Here is a 27,960-nt window from a genome sequence, read left to right as displayed (position 1 = left end):
TAAAGGCAATGTATATTTATTCACTTTACAAAGGAGGGCAGTATTTGGTTGCAACAGCTCCAATTATAGACAAATAACTGTACATTATACTGGTTAATGGCTCAAAACCTTTACCCAACCTTGCTCTCAAAAATTGTTCATACCACTTCAGTTTAATTGAATGAATGGCAACCCCTGTTCTGCCCCGAAGATTAAAAATGCATAATAAATGTATACGCATTGTGTTACATTATTCACAAGCATCTGCTCTCTCTTTTCATTTTTTTTTAATCCTTATCCTTCCAAAGATGGACTCTGTCTCTGGGTCAGCATTAAACTTATATACAAGCTCAATTAAAATTAAGAGGTTAGGAACCACCAATGAACCTAATTTTCTTTTGTTTTTCTGAAGTACAAGAAAAGTGACTGATTTTACACACACACACATATAAAAAGTTTGGTTTCAAAAAGAAAATGCTTTGCTCAGCCTGATTGGCATTGTACCACTGCCAAGGCCTAAGTAATTCGGTTATGAGCGAACGGACATGGGCGGAGAGAGAAGAGGAAAAACCATCAACATTAAGGTCTTACAAAAATATTTATTCTCTTCCAAAAAATGTAGCAAGGTGCCAACTGGAAAAGTACTTAACTAAAGAGGGCTAAGGTAGAAGTGGTCTTCATTCCGTCAAAATTTGGAACTGTTCGAACTGAGCTGCAACAAGTTTATCATCCAAAGAGCCTTGGTAAAACTATTTCATTCAAGATGCAAAATGAAATGTCCAGAAAATGGGGAGTAATCTTTGCCTACTATGTAGAAGAAAAATCTTTCACTGTGATCCCAGGAAGTATAGGACAGGCGGTAAAGGAATAAGAAGGCTGGCATTGTTACACATTCTGGGCTTGGAAATACGGTTTCCCAATATGCCGTCACAGCCGTTGGGCCAAGTATTCCTTGTGTGTTGTAAGCGTTTTCAGCGTGGCAGTCCAGAAAGTTTGGGAGGCCAGTTAATAGGGGTTTTCGCCCCCTTTTAAAGCATATGCTATTCTTCTTCACTTTCATTTTCTGGATCCAAATCTGATTCCCCATTGATTTCTTTTTCTATAGCCATTTCTTGTTCATCACCTGAAAGTTCATCTCTTTCATCGTTCTCATCACTTTCCTCTTTCTCATCCTCTTCATCCCAGTTCTCCTGCAGGAGAAGGTGACAAGACACGTGACTACTGTGATCACTTTTAAGAGCCTGACCTCCAAGCGTGGGGAAAGGAACTAATAGGGAGCTTTTACTTACATCTGAATCATTTTCTCCAGCCATCTCATCATCTGAACCTTCCTCTGATGATTCTGTTAGGACAGAACACACGAGGTTTGAGACAGACCTTTCTTCAAATAGATACTAAGAGCATGCATTACTATATGCTAAAAACACTCTTTCGTTGAAGCTATTGTTATATTAGTTCGGAAGATCCAAAGCAATTTTGCTGGCAGGAAAAAAACAGGTTCAGTAGGGTTCAAAGTTTAACACTAGTCCCCAAGCCCTCTTAAAGAAGACTAACATCCTGGTTTCAGCCTGTAACAAGGAATCAAAAACCCCTTTACGCGTTTCATTTGGTTGTAACCCTCACCAAATCCTCTAGTCATTCAGGACCAGAAAACTAGCCACCCAACTTGTAGAATTATTCTGACCAAACATCCAGTTAATCAATGAGAGACACCATTGTTATTTGTCTCTCGACTGCGGCAGTAGCGTTTCAATTTCTGATGGGATATATGCAGTCTGAAGGCTTTATATAAAATCTCCTCCCCTTGTTTAGTCTATGCCATGTCACCTGTCTCCACTAGCCCAAACATCTGCATGTTCAATGGGACACCTGGAAAGGGCTCCTACATGGCTATAATTGTATGCCTGGATGGAAAGATGTTCCTTTTCAGACGTTTTGCTGAACTCGTGAGTACAGAGGACTGGACATGCAATGTTGAACATGGGGCAGCAGGCTCAGTCCAACTCTTCCTTCCATGCACAGACTAATAGTGGAAGCAACTTTTGAGAGCCTGACATGAACACAGCAATAAAACTATTTGAGGCTTAATTCAGCAATGTGGAATCATTCTGTTCCTTACCAATTGCAGTCAATAAGACCAAAATGCTACACACACAACTCTAAATCTGAAACGAAGGGGCCATGGCCTTAACAGAGCACATCTTGTTCCCTGATAGCTCCCAAGGCACCTCCACTTAAGTCCCTTTGCTTACCTTCTTCATACACCAGCTTTGCCGTCTGGTCAACATCAGGCACATCCTGAGCCTGTTCCAATGCAGCAACCTGAAAGGAAATGTATGGCATTAACAGGGGCTGTAGTAATATTTTATAAAATGATGCCATTCTACCACAGGTGTTGAACTTGCATTACTTCATAGAAAGTAAAATGAATTGCGTGCAATTAAAAAGCAGTGCTACTCAGAGAGCTCGTTGTGTTCCTCTTGGAGAAAAGGTTACAATACAAATAAAAGCATGGTGGATGTTTCAAACGATTACATTAAATGTTTGCATCTCTAACACCTGATTCTACCCATATGCTCAGAAATGCTTCTTGAAAATTGTAAGAATTAATGAATGCCCGAAAGTTATCCTTCATTTAGAATAGTATGTTATTGTAATATAAAAATAATCACACATAGACATATATAACATGTCTTTCAAAATATTTCCAAAGGAATATCCTCATTTCTCTGTAAGATCACGAGGAGCCTTCTGGCATCTTAAAGACTCAAGACATTATTGTCACAAAAACTTCCATGGGCTAGAACTTTCTTAGCTGCTCAGATGTGTTCTTCACAGGCCGATCCAATATACTGCAAGATATATTGTCATCAAGATGACAACGTGGGATTTAGTTCTTAACTGCTTATGTCACAACTATTAGCTTTTAAGGAGCAACAGGACTCTGAGAAATACTGTACAGTACTATTAAAATCAATTATTATACCCAGGAGAGTACAAGCCGTGATTCTTGTAATATGTAACATCCCTCCATTCTTACATTCAGTTTTCCTGTGCCCTTACAACCCACTTCAACTCACCTGGGTGACAATAAGGTAGAGCTTCCCATGTAAGCGAGAGAGCTTCTGCAAAGTCTTCACTCTGCTCTCCATTAACTGATACAGCATTCCCAGCTGAGGGACCAGATCCGGCAACTGAGGAACAGGAGGAGGAGGAGGAGAGGGAGAAAGCAATTATCTCTTAACAAGATACATGGGAGCAGTCAACATTTTACCATAACCCCAAGCCAGCTGCAATATTATAAATATTTACGAAAAATATTAAATATACACAGAGTGGTACATGGTTATCTCCCACTTTGACTACTGCAATATGCTCTACGTGGGGCCACCTTTGAAGGTGACTTGGAAACTACAATTAATACAGAATGCGGCAGCTAGACTGGTGTCTGGGAGCAGCCGTTTGGGACCATGTCCTTGTCCTAAAATATCTACATTGGCTCCCAGTATGTTTCCGAACACAATTCAAAGTGTCGGTGTTGACTTTTAAAGCCCTACACAGCATCGGTCCTGTATACCTGAACGAGCGTCTCCACCCCCGCCATTCAGCCCGGACACTGAGATCCAGCTCTGAGGGCCTTCTGGCTGTTTCCGCTCTGAGAGAAATGAAGTTACAGGGAACAAGGCAGAGGGCCTTCTCGGTAGTGACGCTCATCCTGTGGAATGCCCTCCCATCAGATGTCAAAGAGACAACTAATTACTGGGTCTCATCTTCTGAGATATGACCTTCTCTGTGGTGACTCCCTAGTTTTGAAATTCCATTCTGTGGGCATAAGACCTGCAGCATCCGTAATGGTTTTCGGCCATGAAGAAAAACTATTACAGGTACTAAGAATTAGTGTCCAATTCTTCCTTTCTCCCCACCTGATGTTAGATGATGGGCAGGTGGGCATATTTGGACCAAACAGGGAGGCCCGAATAGGCACACAGGTTGGATTAACACCACTAGGTTAATCAATGAGAGACACCGTTGTTATTCATCGCTGGACTGCTGCAGTGGCGTTTCAATTTTTCAAGGTGTGGATCTGCCCAGTGTCTCAATAACAGCACAATTCAGAACTATGGGCAGAACCCAATGTTGCACACGTGAACTTCTAGCTTGCATGCAATGGGGCTTAGCATTAAGAATCAGTGAGCTTTGGGACAGGCACCTATTTAGCAAAGAATTCAGGTCAAACAAATGGGATTGTTGAAGCACGAAGTTGGGATAGAGGAGAACATTTAAGAGTACTTACTGTTGAAAGGTAAGATGCATGTATAGTTAAAACGGACTTTAGCCATCGGACCATTTGTGAGGCACTGGAAAACAAGGAGTAAAAGAGAGTGACCTGCATTTACTGACATGGGCTAGAATAATAATACAAAGCTAGATTCATATCTCAAGATGAAGAACCCAACCCACTTTGCAAAGGGATACAAATGAAGAAACTGTCAGAACTCATGGTGTGCACAATGCACCATCTGCGTAAGCAGTACGGTTCACAGCAGTGGCATTTACATCAGCCCAAAGTGCAGCACGGCCTCGCTTACATCTTATTTTCCCAAAGCAGATGAGGGTGCACATATAAAGCTACCTCAATGCAGAATTATGACCTAACCCAGAATCGCCTCCTCTGACTGTCTTTGGCTCCCCAGGGTGTCAGGCAAAGATCAACCAGGACAGCTCTTAAGTTATTATGTCAGATTTAACCATTCTGTCGTCTTTAATAACTGAGGAATTTGCAATAGTGATAACTAATAGTTTGCCTGAAAGATAAATAAATCAGATGCACATCTGTCTGTGGATGTCACCCAGCCATGCTGCATTCCTTTAAAATGGATACACACTCAAAATGCACATCTGGTGCTACTAACTGAACATTAATGCTCTTTTAAGCACCACTACTGCTGGATCGGGCGACTATCATTTATCACTGTCTAACAGAAGGATGTATCAGAGCTGTTATAAGGAACTTTCCTCCCTTTTAAATATTGACTAGTACAGTTTCAGATGTTTTTATGATCTTTAACTGCTGGTTATGTCTCCTTTAATAGTAACTCTTTTACAGAATTATGTCATATATGTTGACCGCTGCCCTGAGTTGTGCTTTCATATTTAATGAAGAAAAATATCTCTGCTTACCTATATGGGTGCCCTTGCAGCCTTTTTGTGAGCTAAAATGGAATAGAGAAAGCAGGCACAGCTATAACAAGACTGATTTAAAGAGTTTTCTTCAGTAAGGCAAATATAAAATCTCAAGTGTTCAAAACCTTGCTTCGAAATAGGTTTGTAACTCAGCATTCTGTTCCATTTGCTATTTTATTCATTGTCATCATAAAGTAGTTTTTATAGCACTGTTTTGTTACTGGAGCACAAAAAAACCCCAGAAAACAGTGTACTACGTGGCAAACCTGATTGCAAAACCTTATCTATCAACATCAGCTTATTGAAATATTGGTCCATTGGTTAAATGCTGGTTTCAGACTTGCTTTTTTATTTTTACACAAAGGGCTACACAAAGTGAGCCCTTGGTTTAACCAGTGATCATTCAGCAAGTTTGACTATAGTGTGATAACTCTGTTGAACCCTGAGAAAGCAGAATGGAACTTGATATAAAATTCAAAACCATGCACTGCATTCATTTTTAACGGCAAGTTACAACACAATGTGATGTTTCAGTGTTCAGCCGCCATCAGAATAAAAGCCAGTGGGTAAGTTCAAGACAACATGCTGTGGTTTGTGTACAAATCGGTTTGGTTTTTACACACAGCTGTTTACTAGTCTGAACAGAAAAATATAATTTAAAGAGAAACCTCCTGCAAACGAGCAGAGATGGTTCGTAGGGATGGGTTGCGCCAAATTGATTGCCATTTATTATCTGCAATTATGATACATAAGTCTGTTTCTTTATATGTTGTTCTTGGATTTACATGAAGACCAATAAAATTTATTTGGATAGTCTGAACAGCATAACTTCTGTCAAGTAGCACAGCAGCAATATTCTCATCTGAGTATGTCATGGCAGCCATTCCGCTTGGAATAATGTAATGAACTACAGTATATTCCTGCGTATAAGACTACTTTTTAACCCAGGAAAATCTTCTCAAAAGTCAGGGGTCGTCTTATACGCTGGGTCGTATTTCTTATACAGTGAGTATATCCCAAACTCTATATTTTAACTGGAAAAGTTGGGGGTCGTCTTATACGCCGGAATATACGGTATGTTCACTTGTGGTGAAATGCATTCTATGCACAGATATTACTAAGATACAGTGCTGTCTGTTTCCATTTTTCAGAACAACCATTTATTTTACTTCTGGTGCTGCATCAGGTTTTATGTGACAAGAAACTAACGCTTTATTATATATGGTCAAGCCTTTCACATTTCATCAGGAACCTTGTTTTCATAACTGGCTTTCAACTTGACAAGGCACAAAATCTTGAGAACTAAAGGCCACCCCATTTCATATGAACGAGACATACCATTCCAGTTTATGACAAAGCTTGTGTCTGCTTTGCTTAAACTAAGACTCTGGTGTAATGTTGGTATTGTAGTGAATTATAATAAAATATTTCTTACCTCATGCAGCAGAGGAATGACAGAGTACACAGGCATTCTGGCTACTGTTTTCTTTATTATTGCTTCCTTCTTGGTTTGAAGCACTTTCTGTTAAAAGAGGGGAAAGGAAATCAGTGAAAGAACCATATTACTAGCTTATGCTTGGCACCAATGCCCTGTATCAGAAACCAGTGTGGCATACTGGGTAGTGTACTGTAATTCAACTGGTGAAGCCAAAGTTCAAAGTCCCACTCATCAGATGGCCTTGGATTAGTCAGTCAGTCAGAAACACAGCCCTCAGCTAATTTGGTAGAGCATAAGACTTAATCTCAGGGTCATGGATTTGAACCCCATCCTGGGGGAAAATTCCTGCAGTGCAGGGGGTTCTCGTGGTCCCTTCCAACTCTACAATTCTATGAAAATAATGCAAAAACAAGTGGGACCTACAACAAAATCTTTCAATGTGGAGTGGTCATGCTATTAAACTTGTTAGCCATGCTTTCCTCAACACTTGAGTTCCAGCCACCCTCCCACCAGGTTTTCAGTTCATTCCAAACAGCTACTGCATGAATGCACTTCTGCTCATGCAACAGGACTTCACCTTCCCCCCATGCACACCCAAAATCTGCTCTGAAGTATCTCCCAACTCTCCTGAGCAGATTTTGAGGGTGCACAAGGAAGGGTGGTCCCTTTGTGCAAGTGAAATTCCATTCTGCGTGTGCACAATACAGTACTGGATGAAACACTAGGACAGCATTCTGTGGTGACTGAGCAAAATTAGTCCTCATTGGGCTGGTTCCCCCCCCCCCAAAGGTTTCTTTTGGTACTTTGTTCCCCAAGTTTACAGTCTCCCCCCTCGTGAAAACATGTGAAACCATTTAAGCAACAGAATTCACTGCCACAACATTGAAAATAGAGGGAACACGTGGGACATGCAACCCTGGAGTGTGGGCAGCTTGCTGCATGAACAGGCATGCAGTAACCAAAGCAAACCCCTCATTTAATTATTTCTATGCTACCATTCTGTAAAGCTCCCAGGGTGACTTACACATAAGCAATACATAAAACCTAATAAATAAAATACTAAATATGGCTATTTGGTACAAGAGGGAGTCTTCCCAATGCTCTTTACACTTACATTTAGTATTTCAGGATCACTGCTTTCCAAACCCTGAACTAAAAGCACTGCGAAATTGTCAGTCTGTGGAAGGCCTCCCGTTGACTGTTTCACTTTCATCACATCAATATCCATTGCACCAAGGCGGTCTTCAATGCTCTCCTATACAGCAAGGAAAAAGTCATTCTTATTTGCACAGCAAGGGGCACTACATACAGGACAATATGCCCATAATTAAGCTTTGTGGTGCTTTTGATGCCACCCGCCGATAAGCCAAATCCCTCTTCATAGCACTACAGTTGCATGTGGAAAGACCAGCCATTCATTAAGCTTAAGGACAGAACAAAATCAAGAGTTAATGGATGACCAGGAAATGGGTTATTCTTTAGAGGTTTTTGCTTGGGAGTGTTGTTGTTACTGTGGTGGATGTTAATTCTTTGTATCTTTAGCTTGTATCTTATGATTTATGTGGAAATTGTTCAATTTGTGTACGCAGACACGGCGCTGCGGGTTGCGAATGTGCCTCCCACACAGATCACGTTCACAACCCGAGGTATGACTGTAGCAATCATTTCCCCATCATCACCACAAAACATACACACAAAGTGGCAATATCTTCACAGGTATATATGCCATTGATGTGGCATACTGGCCAGACACACTGCTTCAACACTGTCCCATGTGAACTGAGAATGTGCCCCAATGCTGCCCTGCAAATGTACACTACAAAGAAAAGCAAAAGGGAAGGCAAAGAATTGAACTTCAAGGAAGCGTATCCCCTATACAGGGATCCCAGAACACAACATGAAAGTTAGTGCACTGAAGAAATATCTAAAGTGCATTCTCCTCCACAGCGTATACTGTACAGTCCTACATGCATGATTGTGCTGTGCATTTATTCTAGGCCAAACATCAATTCACCTCTCTACCAGCTGCAGTAGACTTTCTTTTGGTCTCCATTTTCTCTTTATGAAATGAAGGTTTGATAGCTGCACTATGTCCAGGAAGTCCAGGCACTAGCGTTTTGACTTCTGAGTTGATTATGGGAGTTTTCACCTTTTAAAAAAGAAGAAGAAAAGATATCTGCATTCGTACGAGTACAATTGCCCCCCCTATTTTACACAATAATTTTGATCTTCTTCCAATTTAATTTGCACAACAGATATTTCACTTGAAACCAAAACTGTTCTTTTGAGAGAAAACATACCTGGCAGCTAGTTCGCTATTTAAACAATTTAAACGGTAAGAAAAAGAACAGAAACAAGATACTTACTAAGCAAACAGATCTGCAGGGTTAATACCTAAAATTTAAATTTCATGATCATCTTTAAAATGCACTTTAAAAAAACTCCTCCTAATAACCTGTTGAAATCTCTTGTGCCTTAGGAACTGAAACCCATTATTGCTGGAATGGCAGAACCGCTAATGCCACCATATGCCAGTTCTCAGTTGCCTCGGTACTTTTATTTTAACACCTTTATTAGTGACTTAAACTATACTGGTTGCTTGGAACTCTAAACCATCCTAAGATTCAATGGGCAGCTGCTAGGGAAAGAAAGGCAAGCTCTTTAGCCTAGGCATAGGCAACCTTGGCTCTCCAGATGTTCTGGAACTACAACTCCCATGATCCCTGACCACTGGCCCTGTTAGCTAGGGATCGAGTTGTAGTTCCAAAACATCTGGAGAGCCAAGGCTGCCTATGCCTGCTTTAGCCCCTCCTCCCAGGAAGCATATTAACAGGAGATACAAGGTAGGTAGACTGATCACTCCTTAAGTCATATATGTGGATGGAGGGTATCAAAGGCCAGTAAAAGCATAACAAGTTCTCATGGGATTTTCGTTTGCATTCTTACAGCAAGGTAGCAGAAGCTCTAATGGCCTTCCCACATTTTCTTTTATTCTGCCTGTATTGAGACTTGTGGAAGAGTCTGCCCCCCGCCCCCCTTATGCAATAAAAATCCTTATGCACAACAGTGGGTCCGTGGGCCTTCTTTGAGTAGAACTTAATTGGGTATAACTTTTGAATGATATGGTTATTTTAACATGAATTTGTTTGCAAGAAAAGTCTGCATTTTGGAAATCTCATTTTTCACCAAAGGTCATAAAATGAACCACTGCCATCATCCATGCTCAATTTGTACATGGATAAATATCAAAATAAGCAACAGCTAATAGTACCAGATACATGACAAAAACAGAACTTATACATTTTCAGTAATTACAGGGCAATGCTCTATGCATGTCTACTCAGAATTAAGCCACACTGATTTCCATGGGGCTTATTCCCAAAGATGATTAGATTGCAGCATTAGTTTTGCTCATTAAGCAACACTCATTTGGCTCATTAAGCAACTATCCTGCTTACAATGAGTCTACTCTTTTGGTGGGCTTTGTTTGGCTCCTAATTATAAGGGCTCCTAGAACAGAAAGGCATGCCCCTGTGAGATATACAAATTGCTTTCCACCCGTTAGGTATGCTCAGACAGCCAAGAGAAATGTGTCATCATTGGAATTCAGCAAAAAGCGAAACCAAGATCAAAGTCATCACAGCATACCCGTGGACCCTTAAACTTTCCCTTCCTTTGTGGCTAGCGTAGCAGATGAAGCCCTGTAAGTTCACTGCTAGAAAGCTTACATTCACCCATCTATGCCAATATGCAAGTGGATAAAATATCAAGAAACTGAATACGAAACAGTTTTGTAGGCGTTCTTAAAGACAACATAGACTCTTAACATCATGAATATACACACAGATCCCTCATTTTAAACATATGCACAGCAGAACTGAACTATGTGTGCCAGAGCAATTCTAATGGCTGAAATGTATCTTAGGTTCAAATCACCTTCATAGGACAAAAACACCAGTATATTTTAAAATACATTCTGGGATGCCATCATGCGCTTACCTTTTTTTTTTACTCTATGTATTATAGCAAAGAAACCAACATCTCCATTATGAAAAGCATTACTTAAAAATAGATTTCAATCTTACCTTTGTCACACCCATTTCTGTTTTAAGCATCAATGTCTTCTGAATGTCTCTTACTAAGCACATATGTGACTCTGTAGTATTCACAGGCTACACCAGAGGGAGAAAGAGAGACACAAAAACAGATGTCAATACTTTCACAGGTCAGTAACAGTTTTTAGTCACAGTATCCAAGTAGTTTCAGTAACAGGGAAGACTCTTAAATGAAAGCTTTTTAGGTTGTCCACTTTCCCCAATCATGTAACCTATGTATAAACTAAGCTAACGAAGTTTTAATTGCAACTGAATTGCAAAAACAAGAGGCTATATGAAATACTGAATTTTAATTATGAAGCAAAACCAAAGCTTTCCTGAAATATTACAAGGAGCATCAGATAAAACTCAGCATGAAATAGTAATCATCTCAACTTAGATTCAGATCTGTATCAAGGCATCAACTTTTGAGATTCAAAAAGACATCACATACCACTCTCTCAATGACAGGCTGTAAGGAGTTCCCATACACAAGTAGCAATGATTCCTTATCGGAACAAAATGCAGCTGCTAGAATAGGGATTGGCTTTGGCGTGGCATCACTTCCCTCTCCAGATGTTGCTACCTGGATTGTACATTTTGATGTCAATGGTTTTTTGCAGGACCTGCAAGGAAAGAAGTCTGTTAAATATTTATATTCTGCATACCTGTCTCCGCAGTTTTAAAATCTCTTCACAGTCAAACATGGGAGCAAACCTCACAACCTTCCAAAGCACATTGTACCTACTTTTTACTGCCAATCAAAGCTCAAGCTCAATAATGAATGAGATTAGGCATTAATCTGCATACAATCCTTCATAATTTTTTTTATCCCAGGTTGGTTTGCCTTGATAGAACCAACCAAAGACCATCAAGTAGCCAACCAAATTCTTTGTAGTATGCCATCAACACAACTACCTCAAAGTTTGAATGCTGTAGAGAACTACAGCTACCATGTGCTGAAATGGCAAGGAGAATAAGCCTCAAGTTTGCCATTTTGCTGACAGGTTAACAAAGGCAAGTTATATTTGCCTAAAGTGATAATCAGTGGCAAACCTGAGTACCCCCCCTCAATTTCACAGTCCTCTGCTTCAGTCATTAAAAACAATACAAAAGTACAGCTGAAAGGACTTCTATTAAAGCTCAAATTATAAGACACAAATATTGGGTTGTATTAAAAAGAGTATCCAGTGTTTCAGATACATCCAAACTGAACCTTGCTGCCAACAGAGATTTGCCCCACTACTCTCTTCCATGCTTTGATAAGACAATATTGAAATAGAGATGTGTGTATGTTTAAATATCAACTTACCCATTTAAGATTTGTTCAAATAAGTGCAACTGTCCATCTCTGCATACAACTGCTAGCTTAACTGGCTGAAAAGAAATAATACATCATCAGTTCACAAAAGAACTGCCATATCAATAATTCAGATATTTTCTCTACTTCTATAAATGTGGTCAAATAGTTCAGTTGGTTAGAGTATGGTGCTGATAACATCAAGGTTCAAGGTTCGATCCCTGTATGGAACAGCTGCAAATTCCTGCATTGCAGGGGGCTGGACCAGATGATCCTCAGGGTGCATTTCCAACTCTGATTCTATGAAATGTTCATCAGACACATTTACTATAAATACAACTTAATTATTTAAAATCAAAGTTTATTTTTAATAGCTGCTTTTTAAGTTCTCCAGTTATACAAAATAGATCAGAACTGAGTCAAAATAGTTTCTACACAGTGGCATCAAAAAATCAATATGTAAGTTACATTTCCTTACCTCCTCTTTGCTTTCTGACATTGTCAGGTCGATATGGATTGGCTCATCTGTAGCCATGAAACTCATTACAGCATTTCTTTCTTTCCTGTCTGATCTCACCTGCCTTGAGATATAATAGTGACAAAAATAAGGCAAAAAGAACAAAACAATGACACCACAGTGTAATATAAGCACATGCTCAGAGAACCCTGGAAATTCATTTCTGCACTGAACTGTGAAGGAGTAGAAGCCACATTTTCATTACATCTGTTCACAGCAACTATCCAAAATCTACATATCTGATCATGGAACTTTTTGTGTTTCTAAGTACATTTCATATTTTGGGGTACAAACTGACAACACTGATTGTTAGGGGGAAAGCTACATACCAAACACTGAGTAACCGGTCGTGCACTGCCCCAGATAAGAAATATAGCCCCGTAATTCCATCGAAGGGTTGATTTTCATTGGGAGGCCGTACTGTGACGAACATAAGAGTTGAGACTGCTGTAGCATGCCCTGTGAAATGCTAGAGAAGAAATTTAATTTTAGAAATGAAACCCAATTAAAAAATGTAAGATAAAAGATCTGTTCTACACCCCAGTTCTACCAAAATCAATGGTATTTTCTTACTAGAAAATGAATTTAGGATTACGATGAAAGGCAGCAAGTATTAAAGAAAACCACTTTTAAATCCAATAACAATAAGCTTACAGTCAAACTTCAGTTTACGCCTACCTCTGTTTGCAACCGCTTCAGCGAGCGACCGCCGCGGACCCAGAAGTGTTTACATCCGGGTTCCGCGGCGTCGGATGCACAGAAGCGCTCCATCGGTGCTTCACGCACGCACAGAAGCGTGCCTTCGGGGAGCGACCGCCTCCGCGGAACGGATTGCGGTCGCAAACCAAGGTACCACTGTATATGTATTACAGCAGGAGTTGTAAGTCTTGTGTTTGGGATAAATATCGGGGTGGCACTCTGGGTTAAACCACAAAGCCTAGGGCTTGCCGATCAGAAGGTCGGCGGTTTGAATCCCCGCAACGGGGTGAGCTCCCGTTGCTTGGTCCCTGCTCCTGCCAACCTAGCAGTTCAAAAGCACATCAAAGTGCAAGTAGAAAAATAAGTACCGCTCCGGCGGGAAGGTAAACAGCGTTTCCGTGTGCTGCTCTGGTTCGCCAGAAGTGGCTTAGTCATGCTGGCCATATGACACGGAAGCTGTACGCCAGCTCCCTCGGCCAATACAGCGAGATGAGCGCCGCAACCCCAGAGTCATCCATGACTGGACCTAATGGTCAGGGGTCCCTTTACCTTTACCTATTGCAGCAGAAGTTGTAAGTCTTGTGTTTGGGATAAATGAAGAGGTGAACTGGTAACGATGTTTTTTATCCAAAAAAGAAATGATGTTCTTTTGTGAGCTTGAGCAAGTCATTTTAAGAATGTATTTCAGTACAATAGATCATTATCTCATGATGTTATTGCTTTCTATTTCTCCAATCATTAATCTTTCCATAAGAGTTAATCTATTCCATCTTTCTGTAGAGCTTCCCAGAAAGGCAATATAAAAAGTGTCAGGTTCAACAATCAAAGAGGATCCTTAGAATAGTAGGAAACCTATTACAAATTAGTTTTGCATAATAATGCATTACTGTACAGTGTCTAGGGGTGGGAGGGACAGGCGGCTTGTCATTCTCATGTGCTCAAAGGTACTATATTTCTGCATGTAACAGAATCATTTTTCCAGAGTTAGTGGAAAAATAAATACAGGGTAATCGTTGGTCAGTGTGCTTCAAAAGAAACAAACTTATAGGTCTGGATATATCCGTCATTTGATAAGGACCTATCCAAATCTACCTTAGGAACTAAGACATAACTAAGTGGAAAAAGGCTTCGAGCTCATCAGCTCAACAATATACAGGTGAAACTCGGAAAATTAGAATATCGTCGAAAAGTGCATTTATTTCAGTAATGCAGCTTTTTATTTATTTATTTTTTTAATTTTTTACAAATGCTTTCTTTTGGAAACTCCACAGTAATAAAACAAATAGTTACAATAATACAAAAATAAACATCGCTATTACATTTCATTAATTACATTCCATTTATAATTGACCTGCCTAACGACAAATAATTACAATTACAACAAATAAAGGCTTGACATATCTTGCTTTGCATGTCATGCATCTATCTCATATATTGGTTTCACCTTTTAAGTTCCATTACTGAAATAAATGCACTTCTTGACGATATTCTAATTTTCCGAGTTTCACATGTAAATTGATGTTAGACTGGGAACCACCTTAGAAAGCTTTAGACAAACTATTGTTGTATAAGGCAATCAATGGCTATTTTTCTCACTTCCTGCTTATAAGCTTCCTATAGGTACCTGGTTGGTCTCAGTGGGAAACAGAACCCTGGACCAGACAGGACTTTGGTCTACTCTAGCATTACACTTATGTTATGTTTAACTATGTTATGTTTGTGTGTAATGAGGCTGATGGAAGGAGACTTCCCTGTCCACTGTTTCCCATGGCAGCACACCAAAAAAGACTCTTCCAAAGGTTGGGAGACCCCACAAAATCAAGCAAACATAACATCTGAGATTGAGAGTAGACAAGAGACTTCTTCTGGATCAAAGAGCCTTTAGTCTGCTTAGGGACACCCCTGGATACAACTCTATGCTTTTTCCATAATGCAGGTGTAATTTGGTGAACAGGCTGCTGGCAGTGCTCAGACACAGCCAAGGAATCTCATGTCCTCATTCAACTGTCAGCCAGTAGAAACCACATTGACAGTATCATCACTGCAAACCTTCCAGCAAACCTCTATCTTAAATTATATTACTTAAACAGGATGAAGTGAAGCAACTCAGTTCACAGTAAGAAGTTAGCAATCTTCCCTATGTTCTTATTTACCCCAAGCGAATACTTACCCTGTAGACTTCCTTGGTCTCCAGGTCCCACAATTTGATAGATCGACCAGCTGACAGAAGCATCTTTCCATCAGGACTGATGCACAGTGAGCTAACACTGCTGTTATCTCCTTTCCATTTGCTAGAAAGTTTCAGAAGAATGGGAAGAACAGTGAGCACAGCCCTGGCAAGTGTACATACCATTGCAAAAATAAAGCAGGGGACATTTAAAACAATCGAATTCTGTAGCCTCAAAACATTTGTTTCAAGAGTGTTAAATGTGCCATGGGAAGTGATTTGCAAGAAATATTAAAATTACCAATAAAAACAGTTAAAAGCAAGTAATTAAAGCATTTAAAAGATCAAAACACATCAGCATCTATGTATCTGGACAGGCTTGCCTAAACAAAAATATTTTAAGCAGGCATCAAAAAGAATACAGTGAAGGAACCTGCCTGGTATCAACAGGCAGGGAGTTCCAAAGTGTAGGTGCTGCCACACTGTAGAATGAGTATTATGTGGCACCTGTAACAGAACCAGGTCCATAGATCAAAGCAGTTGAGTGGAAATGTATAAGGTATGGTAATCCTGAAAGTAAACTGGTCCCAAGCTGTTAATGTTAAGGGTTTTATATGCCAATAGTGTGTGTGTGTGTGTGTGTGTGTGTCTTAAATATATAAATGTGCATATAGCTTTTCAGGGCTCATCAGGACTGTGCCAGCCCAGCCCACGCAAATATTGGCCTTCTTATTTGTAACAGCTTAAGAGAGACCTAAACAACTGGACTCTGGGCATTTGTACGCTAACATATACAGGCAACCTCCGATTTGCATGTGGGTTGCATCCCAGGTAATTGTGTGTGATGGTGAAGTGTGCATAAATCCAAGCCGACCCCTTTTCTGGCCACTTCCGAGTTGCCATGATGCACGGGTGCATGGCCACACATCAACTGGACGTGCATCAACTGGTTGTTGCTTGTATGCCAAGTGCAACATGTACTGGTAAATGTTAGGCTAGAGCAGGAATGGCAACGCAATTATGTGTAAGGTCTGCAAATCTGCATAAGGCTTCCAGTATTCCAAATCATATATATTTTGGTTTAGCCATTCCTTGTAGAAGCTCAATAACTTCAGAGAAACCAGAAGAAATAAGTGAGGAAGAAACATCCCCTTTTTGCAAATGGACAACTTGATCAAAACAGGAAGTATCCTATTACGTTTGCATGCTTTAATCTTCAGAAAATGTGCTTTAATAACCAAAACAGCTAAATAGACCTTGTGCTTTATCCTGCCCACCCCTTTAAGAAACTTTAAAGTGCTGAGCTTCTTCTGAATCCAGGAAATACTCCCAAAGACAGAGTTTAAATGTGGCTATCTGAAATAAAGTCAGATTCACTCCTGTAATAACATCAGTAGTGATATTATCACTGTACAGCTATAAACACCTCCAGGCACCTGCAACATCTCATCTCTCATATACCTATGATTTTTATCTCATGTTCTCTACACTGAATGTGCTCCCTGATTACAACTAAAATAACTCACAAATAAATCCTTGTAGCAGCAAAACAACCTAGTGTCCACACAGCAGCCACCAATTTAATTGCTACATAAAGTAAAGGCCTTAAGCTCCCCAACTTGAAGGAGAATTCTTACTGCATGCACATTATAATATAGAGGAAATAATTTGCTGCAGAAAATATGCCATATTTTTCAAATGTCTTAAACCTCCATGTGTGGCATCTACTCCAGCAATAAAGCCTCTGTAGTTGTTTTGTGTTGCTTTTAAAACCAGACTCACCATTTCACTTTGCACGTCTGTGTGTTCCATTCCACAATGTGTTTGTCATCTGAACAGCTATATAAGCAGCCATTGTCCTGGTGCCACCGTACACAGTTTATTTTACTGTCATGACCACTCTAGATGAAAAGAAAAGGTTATTAGCAAGTAACATCGCTTCCTTAGTGGGGTTAGATCAATCTCTGCTACCCTTCTGTGGCCACCTCAGGACTTTTGTAATAACATTTGTCACTGGGGCGCTTGTGGATTACTCTGTGCTCTATCATTCACGCCCAGTAACTTCATGCTTAGGACAAACTTCTTCAGGACAAAGTAGTGGAAAACACATGGCTTTGTTAGCCAGGGTTGAACTAGACATAGCAGCAGCAGGCAGACCATGTTTGAACACAGATCCATCACAAAGAAAGAGGTGGGATATTTTTAAACAGCAAAAGGAGAACACTGCTTAGAAGGGCACAGCTCTTCCTGCACCCACAACATTTCTCCCACAAACTTTCTCTCCAGGTATTGGCCAAGGACAAAAGCTGTGAAAAGTTGTAGAGGTAAGCTGTGGTCAGAGCAAGAGCTCTGCACTCACCTACATGCCCACTGCCACCAAAAGGAGCTGCCCACCCCCAGGTTTTTCTACTAACCCAGTGTGCCAGGATTAGCCAGTGCATGGACCCCTGATGCCATGATGGGGATTTCCTTCCTCCCCCAAAATCCTCTCTGGAGAGTCAGGAGAACCCCTAGAACAGTGCATTGGGGGGGGGGATACCTCTGTCAGGTGAGCAGAAATGCTTGCACTGACAGATCATAACAGTGCAATGCTGGATTCCAACCATGGGTTCGTGGGTTATAGTTTGAACCTATTTGAAGTCTGGCCCTTCATAGTTATTCATATTTTATGAATTCGTGTTAATTCTCTGAGCTTGATAATGACTTTCGATTTTTATCCTATTTCCAACTAGGGGCTATTCAAGTATTATTAGTATTAGTAGCAGCAGCAACAGCAGCAGCAGCAGCACCGTCATTTATTATTGTTGTTGCATTTATATCTCACCCTTTTCTCCAAGAAGCTCAAGGTGACAAACATGGTTCTCCCATTCCTAATTTAATCCCCACAATAACCCTGTGAGGTAGGTTAGGTTGAGAAGCCGTTAATTTTCCTCGTCCAACTACTGTCTCTATCCCAGGTAACACCATGCCCAATGAAAAAATCTGAAGAGCCCAACAGCTTGCCACATTCTTCTGACTTTTTGGGTTGGTACTAATAAAGGTGTTATCTAAGAGTGGGCTTTGGAGGGTCTTATGGACTAACAGGACTATATCCTTGTTTTTAATTGTTTGAGTACCATACCTCTTTCCTGAGTTGTCCCATAATCACTACATCTAGTCATACAAAACATGTGTCCACTCTCTCATGCTCTTCTACTTTTTAAGTTCTCCCTGAATCATTTTAAGAATGGGGCTCTACAGCATACCATGACATGAGGATCTGCAGAAACCCCTCTAGCAACTGGACAGAAGATGCAGAAAATGTACCATTTTCAAATGTGCCTTCAAAAATTGCACAATAAAAGCCACAGCAAGGAATTACAAACTGTGGCTTCGAGTGTAAACCTAGGAAAACTGTGAAAAGTGGTGGGGCAGATTAAAATGACTAACAGGTAACATCGAATTACATCACATAATTGGCAGGCGGGCAAAGATCGCTAGAAACAGCCCAGCAGGCCAAAGGTTCCCCATTGTGGGTACCTGAACTTGCTTACTACTGACATATTGAGGAGGTGTGAATATTTTGTGCATTTGTATAACATTTCTAATCATCCTCCGAAACTGTTTACCTTTTGGTAACTGCAGCCCAGCAGAAATGCATGATGCACTAATATACATGTTAAAAAAACACAGGTACACCAAGAGAGATCCTTCAGACACATTGTAATTTACCCGAATATTATAACTTCCCATATTTTCAGTCAAATACAGGGAAGTAAATTCTTTTACAAAATCTAAATAAGTTACTTATGAAGGACTTTGTTAATTTCAAGTAAAATTCATATAAGCAGCACACTGTCAGAGCTGCATGAAATTTGGGTAATTTATTCGGTTATCTTCTGTCACGCATTTCAACAAAAACACAGGCATTTCAGGTTCCCATGACACCTTGCAGGTTTTACAAATTCCGTTTCTAACTGCATCAATGCTTGAACCATTTTACGTGAGTTATGATCAAGCTACTCTAATAACACCTATGTTAAGAAAAATACAATTAATTTTAGTTGTAGAAAAACATTGAATGTTGTTGCAAGTAATACTTACTAGTTTACTCTGTAATTCGCCTCTTATTGTGCTGTATAACAAAATGCTGCCAACTGCAGTACCAATAGCCAAAAGATCTAACTGTTCACCTGCTTCTGCAGCTTCAGATTTCCTCTTCTTTCTCTGAGGGCCTTCCTGTAAAGCAATCAAATGAAGACAAAAGAAAGAAATAGTCTGGTTGGCTATATTAAATTACAGTTTTACAGGCAAGGTCAGGGATAACCAATGTGGTGCCCTCCAGGTGAAGCTGTAGTCCAATTCGCATCTTTCCTGACCATGCTAATAAGAGTTGTAGTTCAACACCTGGAGGGCTCCAGTTCAACACCTGGAGGGCAACCTATACTCAGTATTAAGTATTGCCTTTATTCCAGTAAGGGCCATGTTCAAGCGCAAGTTCAAAAACACACATTTTGCTTTCCCCATCTCCAAAACAAGCTAAAAATATTCTGCAAAATCTCTCTCCCAGCCACATAAAGAGGAAGGCATCATCTTCAATTTATTCATTTAAAAAGATTATGCCAAAAGTATGGTATTCACTTAAGTCTACAAAAAGAGCTAATACGAATTAACAGGCAATGTTGTTCTTAACTGCCACCTTTAAAAAAATTGGGCCACAACTCAAATCATTCCAATCTAGTTATGCTTTTACAGTATTAACTCAGGAAGATTGTCTCACCAAGTAAACAATGGACAGCCATTTTTGCTATAGTTTCATTATTTTAACTGATTTTCTATCTTCCTTTTTCTTCCAGCAGCCTGTAGGAACCCCTCCCCTCTTTTTTCACTTGTTTCTCTGAATCTCTTTATTAACACCCCACCCCCAGTGCGCTCTGCTCTCCCCATCCTCTTTGTAGTATGCATGTGGTTTCCCTCTCTGCTACAGTTCGCTCACAACACTAAGCCAAACCATGGCTTAGCGTGGTTTTCCCAGAGAGGAAACTGTCACTGCTGCACTCCTCTCCCAATTCTGCTGCCACCATGCTACCATGGTTTGGCTTAGTTCATCATCCAAACCACAAGCTTGTAACCAATAACCAAGGTTTTTTCCCCTTAATTTACCTGGAATGAGACAAACCACAAATGTGAGTTTCGACAACATACTAAGCCAAACCATGGCATAGCTCTGGGCAGCACAGCAGGACAAGGGCATGAGTGCAGTGGCTGTGGTTTCTTCACTGGGGATCCGCACGCGTGGCGAAAAAGACTTCCTGGGTTGTCGACTTCGGAAGTCGAGGCAGAGGGCCTTCTCGGTAGTGGCACCCACCCTGTGGAATGCCCTCCCACCAGAGGTCAAAGAGAACAACAATTACCAGACCTTTAGAAGGCATCTCAAGGCAGCCCTGTTTAGGGAAGCTTTTAATGTTTGATTTCTGTATTTTAATGTTTTGTTGGAAGCCGCCCAGAGTGGCTGGGGGAACCCGGCCAGATGGGCAGGATATAAATATATTATTATTATTATTATTATTATTATTATTATTATTAGGATGTCGAGGTACCACTATACTGTGAACTAGACAACCACACAAAGAGCATATTTGATTTCTCACCTATAAACTCACTAAGATGATTCTTTCTGAACGGATAGCATGAAAACCTGAAGTCTACTTTCTTAAACTTATTTTAGGTTTGTTTTGAATTAAGCTTTGCATAAGCCACAAGAACAAACTTTGGTTTCTGGCACCTAAAGTAGAAAGGAGAACCAAAAACACATACATATCACTTATATGTCTCTCTCTCTCTCTGTGTGTGTGTGTGTGTGTACACACACTCACACACACACACACACACGTGTACATCATTTAAAATCTTACTTATAAATTAACATCTACAACCACACTAACCTTGTTGAACTACAAGTCCCATGATCCCTGACCACCGGCCATCCTAGTTGGGGATGATTAATCCAACAACATCTGGAGGGCCTAGGTTGACTATCTGTGACATAAATGGTCGTTTGCTTCCAAATCAGAATTGGAACCATTTACAGCTCAGCTTCTGATTGTGTTTTAGAATCCTACTACGATTCATACAAACCATTTTTGACTGTTTCAGACACTGCAGTGAATCACAATATGTCTGAATCAGGATGTGAGGAAAGGAATCAGAGTGTGGTCTGAGTATGTGTGTGTAGCTTTAACAATTGTACCAATTGCTACAGTAATTTCATTTAATATTTCAAAAAAAACCCACCTACACACAAAACAGCTCTCCACTAAATAATTATACCTTTCCATGCATAAATTCAGATTTCCCTATACTAGAAGATTTGTCAACAAATTTAGTAAGCATTTGGGTTCTTAATTCTAAGGTTACAAGTACAGTGGTACCTCTACTTAGGAATTTAATGCGTTCCGAACGCACATTTGTAAGTCGAAAAAAATTGTAAGTCGAATCCCATAGGAATGCATTGGGAGAAAAAAATTGTAAGTCGAAGCAACCCTATCTAAAAATTCGTAAGTAGAAAAAATCCTATCTAAACTGCATCCAAGATGGCGGACAGAGCTCCGTTTGTAAGTAGAAACATTCGTAAGTAGTTACTCGTAAGTAGAGGTACCACTGTAAATCATATTGAAAGAAATACTGATTTCAAAAGCCAACACTGTCAGTTTTACAGATGTCAAGGCTTTTTGGAATCAATGTTATCTAAACAGTTACATTTCTTTCTCTCTGCAGACCACTGGTTTTTTTACAGGTCTCAAATTTACAGTATTAAGATCTTGGAGAAAAAACAACTTACTCCTGATCAAACTGAGCATGGACAGAAGAAAGTAAGTACCCTGAACTATAGACTGCCCAGGTTGTGTTGAATGCTGCCAGGAAATCTGCTTTCTGTTTTATACTCATCTCCAGGACATTCTTAAGGACGCAGGCGGCGCTGTGGGTTAAACCACTGAGCCTAGGGCTTGCCGATCAGAAGGTCGGAAGTTCGAATCCCCGCGACGGGGTGAACTCCCGTTGCTCGGTCCCAGCTCCTGCCAACCCAGCAGCTTGAAAGCACATCAAAGTGCAAGTAGATAAATAGGTACCACTACAGCGGGAAGGTAAATGGTGTTTCAGTGTGCTACTCTGGTTCGCCAGAAGCAGCTTTGTCATGCTGGCCACATGACCTGGAAGCTGTACGCCGGCTCCCTCATCCAATACAGCGAAGATGAGCGCCACAACCCCAGTGTCGGTCATGACTGGACCTAATGGTCAGGGGTCCTTTTACCTTTTAGGACATTCTTGGTCTTTGTAGCAAGCCTTCCCTCTCAAAAATGTGTAGCCCTTTTTAATACATTAAAAGGTGCTGAGGAATGTGTGATGTTACAATATATAGATAAGCTTCATGTGAATAGAGGTGTTTTAGCACATGAATTCTTCTGATTTTTCAACATCCGAAAGGAAAACCGTTGCGGTTTAGATGGGGTTTTCTCGACTTACGAATTTTAGATGCGGTTTACTCGACTTACAAATTTTTCTGTTTCCAATGCATTCCTATGGGAAACCGCTTTTTTCAACTTACAATTTTTTCGACCTACAAATGTGCATTCAGAACGGATTAAATTCGTAAGTCGAGGGACCACTGTAATATGAGCAACATGAATGCTTCAAACAAGGGTGTTTTAGTTCTGCAACATTTTGAACAGAACTGGCTAACAAATGGAAACAAAGTTTATGTCTGTACTTTACACTGACTTATATGTGATCACAGGGAAAATGTGCACTAAATTTCTTCTTTCAAAATCGCACTCCCACTTGTTACAAGACTAGCAGTAACTTTGCTGCATTCCTTGTAAAACCAAGATAAAAAGGAAACTCTTGTAAGTTTGTGAATGATGTGGTGATATAGAAAAAGCGGCCTCAATTTATTTGTTCACATATCAGATTTAGTACAAAGAGCTCACAAGGCCACTGTTCCACTGGGATCAATACTGAGCAACTGATGGAATGTTTAGAAAATATCTGAACTAACAGAAAAAGCAGGCTATAAATAAAATTGTAAATTAGGACACCAAGGCTACATCCTATACACATTTAATAGGACTTAAATTTGAATAAAGAGGGATGGGATTTTGCTGAAAAACACCCATGTGCCAAATGAGGACAACTGTTGCAGCACAAGGCTACAACCTTCAAAAGCAAACTTTGAAGCAATCCTTACAACCCTGTGAGGTAGGTTAAGAGGCTGTGACTGGCCAAGGGTCCACCCCTGTGAGCTTCATGACTGACTGGGGATTTCAACCCTGATCTCCTAAGTCCTAGTCTGACACTTTAACTACTAATACCACACTGGCTTCCCAGAGTACTTCTGCTATGAGGCAGCTATATAAATTAGGTAGGTAAATAAATAAATGTGGGGAAAGCAAAACGTCAGAGAAGGATCTGAAATATTTTCCTTGAAACATGAATTTGCCTTATTCTGCATTGTTTTGAGATTTGAGACTTTCCCCCTTTAAAACAAAGCAGTATACTGGTTGTAATACCATCAGATTAACAAAATGTTTAAGGTGGATAATAAAAACACAGGTTTGCAAATAGAAAAGTCCAGATTGGAATCGGAATTGTTAGAGACAAACAGTAAAAATCTATCCAAGATGTATAACTTGTTGTTGGAGTGGCATATGAAGGATGAACAAGTGAAATTGGTAATGATAGGATGGGCTAAAGATGTGGGGCATAATAAGTTTACTGCATCTACTGCTTTGAGAGAAAATATAATGAAGATTATATTTAAAGGGAAATTCCCTCATGCTGAATAGGCTTCCGCGCGAGAAAAGGGAAAACTAGACAGCTATGCTTCTGGGAAAATATTTATAATGAGATGAAAATATTTATAATGAGGTACCACTGTATTTGAAAAAAAATTGTAATATTTAAAATTGCTAGGGAAATATTTATAGGTTTTCGGAATTTGCATAGGATATAGGTTAAATTACAACACATTTGTAAAAGAATTAATGTATAAGAAGTTAATAATAATAATAATTTATTATTTATACCCCGCCCATCTGGCCAGGTTCCCCCAGCCAATCTGGGCGGCTTCCAACAAAATATTAAAATACAGAAATCCATCAAACATTAAAAGCTTCCCTAAACAGGGCTGGTTAGTCCTTAGAACAGGTTAGTCCTTAGAAACTGCCAAATAAGATAAAGAAAATGAAATTCAGAAGGGGGGATTGGGGGAAGTCATATATGGATGTAAAGAAAAGTTATGATGTTGTAAGAAGAATTTTTTGTATTTGTTTTTGCAATATATATATATATATATATATATATATATACACACATACATATATATATAACATGAATAAAAATTATTTAAAATAAATAAATAAAACAAAGCAGAACTGTATAGGAATGAAAATATTAGCAAAAATAATAAATCTCATTGCCAAAAAAGGTGCCTAGACATTCTGTTGTGGCGACCGTAACCTAGGTTTAAGGTGCCATTTGGCGATTAGCTTCTATATCTCTTACATGCCTTGTCATTTATCCTTACTCTCACTAAATAATTTGAGATGTACAGGGACTAGTTTGACACCCCTACAGGGATCAATCACCCACTGGAGTGGATTCATTTGCACAGGATGAAGTAAAGGGGTGCACAGAGGGCCATAACCAGGGCAGCCCTACATCCTCTGTTACCAGCTATTACTCCTAACTTGATCTGGGGGATGGGGATTTATTTCTTAGTATCACTGGAGTGGGATAGCATTATGAAGACTGGCTTCCTATACACAGAGAGGGAGAGACTTACACAAACCATCTTTGGCATCATCTCTGGACTCAGGGACTGAATTAGGAAGGGGGTGTGTGAGCCATACCTCAGTGGTTCCACCGCTTGCTTTTCATGCAAACCACCCCAAATTCAGCCCCCGACACCTCTCAGTGGAGTTTAGGAAACCTCCTGCGTGAAACTTGAAAAGCTACTCCCAGAGTGCAGATGTTTTTTGGTTTTTTTTAAAATTGGAATAAAGTAGCTCCCTGAGTTACTAACTTGAGATCTTGTTTACAGCTGGGGGGGGGGGGAAGAGCACCAAGAGCTTCTTTACAGACCGAGGTTAGGCTACCTAGTCAAGGCCAGGATGCGGTTTCGCCCTGGTGGCGCAGATTCCACTCGCACGGGGCGCAAACTCCTCTCTGCCAGCCACCATGCGACGGCCTCGGGGCGGAGCCACAGCGGAACACATGTGCCTCAGCTGCGGCCCAAGGAAACCCTGGTGGTGGACGGGGCCCGCTAGAGCAGAAATCCTCAAACCCCCTCCCCAAAAAAAAATTGGGGAAAGAGGAGGAAAACCCCACTCACCCACTATCGCAAAACCACTACACCCCCTACGCGGCCAGGCCAAAAAGCGCTGCTTTTTCCGCTTGGGCACCCGAGGCCCAGCCGCACGTGAGGAAGAAGCAAGGCTCGCTGCTGCTTCGGCCTGGGTTTTTTTTCTGGGGGGTAGGGGAGGCCTCTCATTTCCTGCCTCCCCCCTCATTCCCTCCCCGCGAGGACTGACAGGCTTCCTCCCGTCGGAGGAGGCGACGAAGGCAGCGCACACACGGCCAGGGGGGGAAGGAGGCCCAGTCTCCCCATCCCGTCCCGCTCCGACCCCCTTCAGCCCTGGGGGGACGGGGATACCTTGCTGGGCGACGGGCGGCCTCCTCCTCCTGCTCCCGGCGGCGCCCAAGCCAGGCAGGTGCAGGCGGCGCTGAGGTGGGCAGAGGGCACGTACTCGTGGTGCAGGCGGCCGCTGCCCGTCTCCCACACGCGGAGCCGCCCGTCGGGCCCCGAGAGAGCCACCAAAGGCCGCCCGCCGGGGGAGAAGGCGCACGGGGCCGCCGCCGCGAAGACCGGCAGCGCGCCGGTGGGGGCCGCCGCCACGGCCGAGGCCTCTCCTCTCGAGCATGCTCCTGCCGCTGACGCCGACGCCATGGCGCTAGCTCGCTCGCTCCCTCACTCGAGGCCCGGCCCTCTCTGCTCCCAGAAGGCAAGCGGGCGGCCCCGCGGCAGCCACGTGGTCCGGACCCCCCTTCCTCCCCGCGCAGGCGCGCTCGCCTCGGCCCGCCTCCCCCTCCTCGCGCGGCTCGGACGCGCTGACGGGGCGCAAGGCGTCTCCTCTCGCCCGGGGTAGCGCGCGCGCAGGCAGAAAGAGGCAGGCAGGCAAGGGGGTTCGCTCGCTCGGTTTAGGGGCGGGCGCAGCGGCTCGGCTCCTCCAGCGTGCACTAGTTTGCTCGCAACCCCGTGGGGGTCCGCAGCAGGATCTGTAACGCGGGATCCAATGCTTAGGAGTTGAGCTTGGGAAGCAACTAGTTGTCATGTTTGGCACGCCGCTATTCTGTCATAGCGGCCCTTGAGGCGCTTCGTCGTCTCCACCCAGTTATTTAAAAAATAGTAATAATTATACCGGTTACACGCCGGCAATGTGGAACAAAGCAAAACTAGGCGATCGCAGCTGCCTATGGCTGACTTGAGGCTGCAACCCGGGAGTAAGCCTCAGTGAACGCAGTAAAGGACCCCTCCTGGCCAGTTCAAGTCCCTTCAACTAGCTTCTGATTAGACGTGCCTGCGGCTGTGCTTGTTGCATTTATTCTTCTTCACGTCTTTCCCTCTAAGGCAGGGGTTCCCAACAAAATTTTCTCGAGGACCCCTCATCGAGCCACTATTGTGACAAGGACCCCCATTAATTCCTAATCCTAAAATTAAAAAGTGAGAGCCAAATTAAGAGTCTTTTTATAAGAGTCCAGGGAGGAGGGAGGGGAATGGAGAAGACAGGGTACCTGCGCAGTAGCGCACAAATGAAGCCGACGCGCGCAAAGCATCTTGGGGAGGTGAGCGTTAGTAGAATGCGCGCGCTGCCTCTTTGCAAAACAGTAGTGTTTGTAAAGCGCCACCTAACAGCATACAGCAGAACTACTGCCTCATCTAATTCTAGTTTTGCGCTAGACTCTGCTCATGCAGGAAGCGGCCAAAACAAAAAATCTGTTATCATACGAAATATATTTAATATATTTTTTATTCTAATAGCATCTTGCGGACCCCTCTGGCATAGCTCGCGGACCCCTGGGGGTCCCCGGACCACCTGTTGGGAACCACTGCTCTAAGGAGCTCAGAGTGACGGAGAAAAAACCTCTCCTTTTATCTTCTTCGCACGAGTATGATAAACATTAATCACATGTGAAGTGGCTATGTTCTGAAATAGGGGACAAAGGTTCTGCTGCAGAGAACTTTACCTGTTCATGGCGGGCCCTGCCCAGCTATCTGATTTGGTTGCTACAAACAGATTTTAAATTCTGAACACTAAAATGACTAGCATGTTCACTGAAGCATTCCCCCCCACACACACACCCCACATTCAGGCTTAAAATGGAATTACACCTCCAAAACGAAGAAATGCTGTGCTCCAAACTAAAGATACTCCGTTCCCCTGTAACTATATGGGTGGAATTTTTAATGTCTAACGGGTAGGCCTACCAATCACATACAGTATTTGAACAGGTTATTTGAAATTAAGATAGCTTTACAACCAGGCT

General features: G+C 41.6%; 1 protein-coding gene and 2 non-coding genes across 3 annotated transcripts; all 3 read right to left on the bottom strand.

Moving 5' to 3' along the window:
- WDR43 (WD repeat domain 43) lies at positions 1-26,411 on the bottom strand. The gene is made up of 18 exons (XM_035110506.2): positions 26,069-26,411; positions 19,462-19,596; positions 17,161-17,279; positions 15,382-15,502; positions 12,842-12,981; positions 12,474-12,576; positions 12,008-12,072; positions 11,150-11,321; positions 10,687-10,773; positions 8,616-8,750; positions 7,716-7,856; positions 6,599-6,685; positions 5,161-5,192; positions 4,274-4,337; positions 3,060-3,173; positions 2,232-2,301; positions 1,269-1,321; positions 1-1,169 (listed from the first exon to the last, which is right to left on the bottom strand). Exons 1-18 carry the CDS (start codon positions 26,360-26,362, stop codon positions 1,020-1,022), a joined length of 2,082 nt encoding a protein of 693 aa, XP_034966397.1. The 5' UTR covers positions 26,363-26,411; the 3' UTR covers positions 1-1,019.
- On the bottom strand, positions 10,169-10,247 carry LOC118083289 (small nucleolar RNA SNORD53/SNORD92). Its single transcript, XR_004692365.1, has one exon. It is a non-coding gene; the product is annotated as a small nucleolar RNA SNORD53/SNORD92 (small nucleolar RNA).
- On the bottom strand, positions 15,176-15,258 carry LOC118083290 (small nucleolar RNA SNORD53/SNORD92). Its single transcript, XR_004692366.1, has one exon. It is a non-coding gene; the product is annotated as a small nucleolar RNA SNORD53/SNORD92 (small nucleolar RNA).
- Positions 26,412-27,960: the final 1,549 nt, after the last annotated feature.

Source organism: Zootoca vivipara, chromosome 3 (genome assembly GCF_963506605.1).
Source record: "Zootoca vivipara chromosome 3, rZooViv1.1, whole genome shotgun sequence".
NCBI lineage: Eukaryota > Metazoa > Chordata > Lepidosauria > Squamata > Lacertidae > Zootoca > Zootoca vivipara.
This window is presented reverse-complemented; position numbering and strand designations above follow the sequence as displayed.

What these genes read in the sequence shown, in the direction of transcription:
- WDR43 (XM_035110506.2), bottom strand. Translation starts at nt 26,362, where the DNA reads ATGGCGTCGGCGTCAGCGGCAGGAGCATGCTCGAGAGGAGAGGCCTCG. An exon ending in TCTACCTTATTGTCACCCAG is followed by an intron (nt 2,302 to 3,059) that starts GTGAGTTGAAGT and finishes ATTTCCTTTCAG; the next exon opens with GTTGCTGCATTGGAACAGGC. An exon ending in CTGGAGAAAATGATTCAGAT is followed by an intron (nt 1,170 to 1,268) that starts GTAAGTAAAAGC and finishes CTTCTCCTGCAG; the next exon opens with GAGAACTGGGATGAAGAGGA.